We start from the raw sequence: 8,296 nt of genomic DNA, 5'->3' as shown, positions 1-8,296 counted from the left end.
GCCTTTCTTCAGAATATCTAGTATTTAAGGATATCTCACCCCCTCAAGAGCCACAGGTGAGCTCTTGCCCAGAAGGAGTTTTTGAGCCTCCAGATTTCAGGCCCCCAGAAGGCCTCCCTCCCTCCTTATCCACTGGGCCGTGTGATTGTACCAAACCAAATGTTGTTCAGAAGTTAATCAGCTACCACCCATGGCTATTCCTTGCCTGTTCACTTGACATAACCGTGAAGGATACTCACTCTCAACCAGCTCATCTGAGAAGGAAATATGCTCTTGGGATCCTCTTGAGGAACTCTCCAGCTTTTCTTTGGATGCAAGGCTGTTGTCTGCCTCCATTGTAGCCTCTCTTATACTTCTGGCTTCTTTCACAGAGAGAGAGAGAGAGAGAGAGAGAGAGAGAGAGAGATCATTCTAACATGGAGAATGTAAGAAATTCAAGAGTAAAAATTTTTCTAGAAGGACGGAACCATGGCCAAGATCAAAGCTCAGAATCCCGACCAGTATCGTTTGAACGGATCTGTGAAAGAAAGCACCCTCGTTCCCCCCTATTTGCGTGTCCCTGCAGCCGAGAGCCTTATCTTTTTCAAGGCCAGACTCCAGAATGTGGTAATAGGCTAATCGTGCGAATCTGTATCCAGTTGTGTAAGCAGGAGAGAAGGGGGTTTAGGAGGGTGCTCACAGCCCCTGGAAAATTCTGTCAAGGACCACCTGACCCTAGAGAGGTAGAAAGTATAATACGGGGCTAGACCAGAGGGAAGCCATGCTCACTTTATGCTCATGCCATGCTAATACGCCTTGATATTTTCTTGCTTCATTATGATGAATACTTTTCTGCAGAGTAACTTAGGCTACAGCTGGAATACCTATGCTGCTGCAACAAGAGGTGCCACCAAATACCAAGTATTTCATGTATCTGACAGAACAGTTAGCTTTTCTTCTTTTTCAGTTACTGAGCAAGCATCCAAGATGGCTGAAGGGAGCAAGAAGATGTCTACACGGCAAGGTCTTAGGTGTCATGGTAGAGCCAGGGAGGCAGGCAGACAGGGGGAGTCACAATACAAGGCCAAAGGTCAGCCGGGAGAGCAGTCAGCAGAGCATTAAACAAGTCCCAAAACACCAGACAAAGCCGTAGTTAAATGTTACCAGAGGTCAGAGTACAGGGAGCAAAGCCAAGGGCGTGGTCAGGTTCAAAGCTGGAAGTCAGGAGCCAGAGCAGTCCAAACACAAGCCGAGTCCAAAAGCCACAGAGTCAAACAGGAATCAAGGTACAGAGCTTCTGGTTCTATGAGTGAGGTTGCCAGCACAAATTGCTCATGGCCAGAGGCCCTACTAAATAGTGCTCTGGCCCATTACCTCATTAGCACCTTTGTGCGAGTTCCTGGCTGCTGTTAAAACTCAGGGCTCAAGGATCTCCGCCCTCTTGAACGTGCTTCTTTTCGTCGGCTAGCCAGCTCCTGATCTCTGATCCCTAAGCCTACTTACAGGTGGGGGAGATGCAGGTGGTGAGCTGCTTATGGCCTGCTCAATCCCAGGTGCAAACCATCCTGTAGTTGACTCAGATTGCTGTGTATCCTCCTCAGTACTTACAGTAGGTGCAGATCCTGATGCTTCTTCAGCTCGTAAAGGCACTGAATCCTCCCCTCTTAGGCTGTCAGGAGCTGGCTCTGGGTCAAGGGCAGGCATGACATTAGGTAGCCATCCTCAAGCTGAGTTACACGATATTGCCCATTCTCAGAAGGACGTTCCAGTCATCCAAAGGGGTTCTACTCCAGAGTCACTGCAGGCCAGGTCTGAATGGCCTACGCAAGCAAGCATCCAAGATGGTCGAAGGGAGCAAGAAGATGTCTACACGGCAAGGTCTTAGGTAGCCATCCTCAAGCTGAGGACAGACTTTATGGGTAAAGGGGCCCTCGTGGTTCCAAGCCTACGAGCCAATAAGGTCTCTTAGTGATGACACGTAGCCAAAGTGTTAGACCAATGGTTGAACAGGTGACGTCAACAGTAGTCTGACATGGGAGGACGGCCCACAGCCAGCCGGGAGCTCGGCTCGGCCACTTTCCCACAGGTGGAAATCATGGCCTAATTGAAAGGAATGTGGCTCACTGGAAAGTCGGTACCAGCTTCTCAGCTCCCATTCTGCAGCTGGTGTCATCAGCGCTGCACAAGGACACCTTGCTCTTTCTCAGCAAGGCCGTTTCGAACTCTGTTTAACTCACACACAGGCCGCATTCGAAGCCTGAACCAAACTTTGAATCAGAACAAAAAATATAAGGGGACCAAAAGTTCTTTATACCTTGGTCCATCAAGTCAGTATTGTCTACTAAGTCCAGCAGCGGCTCTCCAGGGTCCCAGGCAGAGATCTTCACATCACCTCCTACCTGATCCTTTTATCTGGAGATGCTGGGGAATTGAACTGGGGACCTTCTGCAAGCCAAGGAGATGCTCTGCCAGTGAGCCACAGCCCCTACCCAGGTAGTGGGACAGGCCTCAACATGGTATGCATTGCTATTCAATATTTTGATTCATGCCCCATCACAAAGGCAGCAATTCGCACCTTGGCCACCTCTGAAAGAACCTTACCCAGAAAGGCCACATTCCCGTAGTTCTCCAGCATGACTTCCCTGTACAGAGCTCTTTGTCCCGGATCCAGCAGGGCCCATTCCGCCTCGGTGAAATGGACGGACACCTCCTCAAAGGAAACGGGACACTGAAAGAAATGGCAGATTCCCTCGTCAGAGATCACGCCAGGCAGGCAGAGATGGCACACTGGAAGGGAGTAGTCCGGGAAGGTACAGGATGCCTGGCTTGGTGTGGGTAAAGGGAACGGCGTTCAGAGGATCTCTTGCCCAGACGACCTTGTAGAAACTGCAGGAGCAAAAGCCCCCCTGAGAAAGGAGGAGGGACCCAGGCTGTCCCCTGCTCGTCTCTCCTACCTGGACTGCAGGTGCAGCAGCCGTTTCCACGCCTCTGAAAAGACGGCGGCTCAGCAGCATCTCTTCACTGCCTGATAGTGAGACAAAGGAGGGAGGAAGGAAGGGTGCTTGCTTGCTTGTTCCCGGGTTCACACACACCCCTTCCAAGTTGTGACCCCCTTGCCCTGTGTACACTCAACAAATCCCTGTACCACTTTTTACCAAATTCTGGGAGAGGCAGAAGAGAAACACCAGGTACCTATGAGCCTCAGGGAATATAAATGCTGCCAAAATATTTCAGGCTTCTGTGGGACCTGAGTCTGGCCAGACGGTGGGAAAGAGGGGGGCGGAAATGACATCACGTGACACGTCAGCTTCACGTTCATCTCAGGCGTGACCGGAGTGCATCTGGAGACTTCAGGGAAGTAGGAATGAGTCTTCAGAGTGTGCCTCGGCATGCTAACTTCACAGGCAGTGTTTCAGCCAGACGCAACATCTACATGACACCACATCTGCCCCAAGCCTCTCCCTTCCCAAACCTCCTGCGGGTGCCCGGCCATAGCCAGCCAGCCACCCCTACTCCAGCATCCTATTCCCCACCGCACCCCGACAGATGCCCCCATAAGTAAGAGCACAGAAGTCAATTTTCCCCATTATTATTGGGCCTTAGTAACTGGTTTTCAGAGCTCTGCTGCCCCAGAAGATGGAGGCTCCCTTTATTCACCAGGCTGAAGAGCTCTGCTGAGGATTTCTACCTTTCCTCTTTTGAGCCACCTTGAGTTCCTCTTATGGAAGGAAGGTGAGATACGAATTTGTCTAATCTCCTTTTATAGGCATCACTATGAGCAGACACTGCCGCAAATGAGCTCTGTGTTGTGTGAGAAGGTAGTTCATTTTCTCCTGACCTGAACTCTCTACCCATCAAATTCACAGCGTGCCCCGATCGCATCCAGGAACAAGAAGTCCTTACCGCAGAAGAGGGCATCTTGGATACCCTTCATGGCCTGCACCCTCTGTCCTTTCTTGGAAAGAGCACCTTCCGCCTGAGGGATTGTAGCTTCTGTCTTCACGGATGGTCCCGACATCTGAAACGGCAGCGAGGGAGAAGGGGGTAAGAGATGGAATGGAAGAGACCAAGCAATGGGTCCTGCCCCACTCCCAGACTCTGCACCCTTCCACCAGCGGAACTGGTGAGTTATCAGGAGGGAAAAGATATCATCTAGATGAAGAGGCTGCTGAAGGAGGCTGTTATATCTCCCATTTGTATAATTAACACTCGGACAGATGTCTTGCAGGAAAGCTTTAGGATAAGGCCAGATATCGGTGCTTGAATGGGACCTGCCTGGAGGCAATCCCCTCACCTGTTCGGCCTGCCTCTTCTCCTCTGCCTGACTCAGGAGGAAGCCTTCGGCCAAGGCCACCGCCTGGGAACTGCTCTCTGGCCCGCATCCACCCACCCAGCACTGCATTTCCGGGGGCAGGAGAGTCAGGAACCGCTCCAGGATCACCAGGTCCACGATCTGATTTTCTTGGTGTGCCTCTCCGGCTGCAGCCAGTGGTTGCAAAGTCCATGGAGCTGGCTGCACACATCTCGGGGCCCATCGGCCTCATGGTAGCGGAACAGCCGGAAGCGCTGGCAATCTACATCTGAGGTTATGTTGTCCTGAGCCAGGATCTCTGGCACCGCTCCTTCCCAGAACTCCATACCAGTCCCAGCATGGAGGGGATGGGAACCTTTGCTTGCTGTCTTGCCAATCCCGGGTCCTCCTGGGTCCTTGTCTTCCATCTCCTTTCCCTTCTCTTGGGTCACCTCAGACTGTGAGAAGATGCCTTTATGCACTTGGCTATGAAGAGAGGCGTCTCCCTGGGGGGACAGAGAGAGACAGACAGCAACAGGTCAAAAGGAAAATAAGAAAGAATGGAGCTACACCACTGAACATCACAAGCCTTCAAATGCTCAGGAGGCACGTGAGAATTGCCCCGGTGGATCAGAACAGACTTGCTTCCTGTGGTGTGTAGAACACTTTAATATCATTTTGTCATATTGCAGACGGTGCTATTTTAGACATGCCTGTTTTGTTTTTTAGGGAAAGTGTAGGATCTCTGTCTGGCTCTTTAAGGAGTGCACAAACTGCGACCCCAAACCCACATATTTATCGCAAAGTGCCAACAAGGCAATTTAACCTGAATACTGAGGTTTTGACTTACAATTATTTGGCAGAGAATTCGACACTTTAATGATGGTCTGGGCCTGGCTGGGGCGATGGCACGCGTGCCCACAGAGAGGGCTCTGAGTGCCACCTCTGGCACCCGCGCCATAGGTTCGCCACCACTGCCCTACTCTGTGGGAATTACTCCGGCTTCTACTTGTGCTCAGCTTTGCCAGCATATCTGTCATTAAAGCAAACAGTAAGAAGACACTAGAAGGCTCCAGGGCTTCCTCCTTCCAAGGGGAACAGGATCCCTCGGAGCTTCTTACCACTTGAAGAAGCAGGGCGGATATCACGAGTCTTTCCTCCAGAGAAGAACCACAGTTTCCTCCTGGCACCTCGTTCGAACTCACCCTGGCCGAAGGACCGTGTGTTCCAGAGTCCAGCCTGTTGTGTGAACAAGCCGGAGCCCAGTCCTTGAACAGCCTTGGGTGGCTACAAAGAGTCTCCCTGGTGCCCTGCTGGTGACGGTTTCAGGGGCTGGGGGTGTGGGACCAGCAAAAAGGCTTGACATTCAGGCTAGCCAATCCCATTTGATTCTAGCTGGGACTCCTTTCTGGGCCTCCTAACTTCCAAATGGGAGCTTTGTATTCTTCCTGGTTCCCCCTTTAGCAGGACCTGAACCCACACCTCCTGTGACTTGGGGCTATCTTTGTATGTTTTAGGGCTACCTGAACCCACATCCATGGTGCTCGCTCCCTGGTGCATTCATGGTGTGCCCCATTTGTTCCTCCTGGCCTGGTGTCTGTGGGTGGTGGAGACCAGGGGGTGTGGCCACATCAGCATGCTCCGCCCCCTCTGCCTGGCTGGGGGTGGGCGTGACCTCCTCCTGCTGTGATTGGCAGGCACTGGTGGTGTCCCCAGGATCTTTGCTGGCATCTCTCTCTGCCCCTTCACAACCTGTTTTTAAAAATGTTCCCTCTCCTCTGCCGGGCAGGCCCTGGAAACCCATCGGCAGCCCCGGCCCCCCAGCGGGAAGGCATCGGGGGTCTGGGGCTGCGGGCGATTCCAAGACAGGCAGGCGTTCCATCCCCACCTCCCTGCAAGCCCCTTTCTTTCTCATCTGTTCTAAGAGGAAAAGACCAGCGATTTGTTTGGGAGATTAAAATGGCCAGCAACAGAACACCCCTTTTGTTCATTTAACCTTTCTTGAGCTGAAAGACACTGAGGACGGCCCCCCTCCCCCCCCCCAACAAAGTGATTCCACAGCGGTGCAAAAGTGGCGCCTAACGGGGGTGTCAAACTCCAGGTGGGGCCTGGAGTTCTCCCGGAATTACAGCCCACCTGCCGCTGGCAGAGATCACTTCTTCCCCTGGAGAAAAGGGCTGTCCTGGGCCGGGGGGAGTCTATGGCCGCGTTCCCATCTGAGGCCCTCCCGTCCCCAAACCGGCCCTTTCCCAGAATTCAACCCCCCCCCCCAAAAAAAAAAAGTGGGAAAAGTCCACGAATCTGCAGCTCGGGAGTTGCCAATCCTATTATGCAGACCATGGCTGGGAATGACCCCCAGCCAGCCTCCCTCCCTCCCTCCCTCCCCAGATCCCAAAGCGCATCCCCCGGCGCCTTCCTGCGAAGCAAACCTTCCCGGGATCCGGCTGCTGAAGAAAGAAAGAAAGAAAGAAAGAAAGAAAGAAAGAAAGAAAGAAAGAAAGAAAGAAAGAAAGAAAGAAAGAAAGAAAGAGAAAGAAAGAAAGAAAGAAAGAGAAAGAAAGAAAGAAAAGTCCACGAATTTGCAGCTCGGGAGTTGCCAACCCGATGCAGCCCATGGCTGAGAATGACCCAGCCAGCCTCCCTCCCTTCCAAGATCCCAAAGCTCATCCCCCCGGCGCCTTCCTGCGAAGCAAACCTTCCCGGGATCCGGCTGCTGCGCGCCCTTTCCCTGCTCCTGCACCGCTGAAGCCCTCCCTGGTCTCCTGGTCCCCCTCCCCGCTCAAAAGCTGCCCCCCCCCCCAAGAAGCCTTTCCTCCCTTCCGCCGCCTCGCTCGCCCTCTCTAGCAAACGGCTCTGTGCCTTTAACCCTTCCAGTGCTGCAGACAAAGGGGAAACGTGTCCCGCCCTCTCCAGGAGGCGCTCCGGCCAGGCTGCCCTCAACCACGCCTTGCGCCGCTCAGTGGGGCTGCTCCGGAGTCACTCTGCACCGCGGTTGCGCTCCCGAGCAATGTTCCCTCTAAGCTGTGGAGTCTCGTGAGCAAAAATTCTACTTGGTGAGCGACAGGCCTTAAAGCTGTGAGCGAGCGATTGGGCTGCTGCATCAGTTCGTTTGCTCTGGATGTCCCGCCCTCTCCAGGAGGAGCCTCGGCCAGGCTGCCCTCAACCACGCCTTGCGCCGCTCAGTGGGGCTGCTCCGGAGTCACTCTGCACCGGGGTTGCGCTCCCCGGGTATGGATCCCGGGCGGGTGAGCCATCTCAGAATCTGGGAGGCTGAAGCTGGGTCCCCCCCGCTCCTTATTCCTCTCCAGCTAGTCAAAGGATCCTAAAACTCCTGATTTAGGGGAGGGGGTTAGACATGGTTAGAGGAGGCTGTCCTTTGCACAGGTGGGTGTCGATGACGGATGTTCCATTGCCCCGTGGAGATAAACGGAGGACCTCAAATGCGACCAGAAAGCACCTATCTGAGGGTCTTTAAATCAATATTTCTGGGAGGGGAGGGACAGAGCCCGGATTCCCAGAAAGGTGGCTGGAGGTGTTGGACTCCCCCCCCCCCTTCAAGTTCTTGCTCTGTCTTCTCTTGGAAAAAGTGAAGAAAAGGGCAACTCGAATGTTAAAAGGGTTGGAACCCTTTCCCTATGAGGAAAGGTTAAGGCGCTTAGGGCTCTTTAGCTTGGAGAAACGACGACTGAGGGGTGACATGATTGAGGTTTATAAGATGATGCATGGGAAAGAGCAGGTAGAGAAAGAGGCCCTTTTCTCCCTTTCTCACAATACAAGAACCCGTGGGCACTCCATGAAATTGCTGAGCGGTCGCGGATAAAAGGAAGTCCTTCTTCACACTTGGAATTCACTGCACTCATATCACACGCTAGCAAGGTCATGCTCAAGATCCTACAAGCTAGGCTTCAACAGTACGTGGATAGAGAACTGCCAGAAGTACAAGCTGGGTTTCGAAGAGGTAGAGGAACTAGAGATCAAATTTCCAACATTCGCTGGATTATGGAGAAAGCAAGAGAGTACCAGAAA

General features: G+C 52.9%; 1 protein-coding gene across 1 annotated transcript in view; it reads right to left on the bottom strand.

The window, feature by feature from the left end:
• LOC107115777 (zinc finger protein 14-like) overlaps positions 1 to 8,296 on the bottom strand; it is a gene marked incomplete at its 5' end in the record, with an annotated part of 22,730 nt that overhangs the window by 2,239 nt on the left and 12,195 nt on the right. The window contains 3 exons of the mRNA XM_015417542.1: positions 3,883 to 3,997; positions 4,519 to 4,776; positions 6,700 to 6,717. Of these exons, the coding sequence (XP_015273028.1) occupies positions 3,883 to 3,997; positions 4,519 to 4,776; positions 6,700 to 6,717 (391 nt within the window). The remainder of the gene's footprint in view (positions 1 to 3,882; positions 3,998 to 4,518; positions 4,777 to 6,699; positions 6,718 to 8,296) is intronic.

This window comes from Gekko japonicus, unplaced genomic scaffold (genome assembly GCF_001447785.1).
Source record: "Gekko japonicus isolate JY-2015 unplaced genomic scaffold, Gekko_japonicus_V1.1 scaffold4852, whole genome shotgun sequence".
In the NCBI taxonomy this organism is placed as follows: domain Eukaryota; kingdom Metazoa; phylum Chordata; class Lepidosauria; order Squamata; family Gekkonidae; genus Gekko; species Gekko japonicus.
Note: the sequence above shows the minus strand (reverse complement) of the source record. Positions and strands in the feature narration are given on the sequence as shown.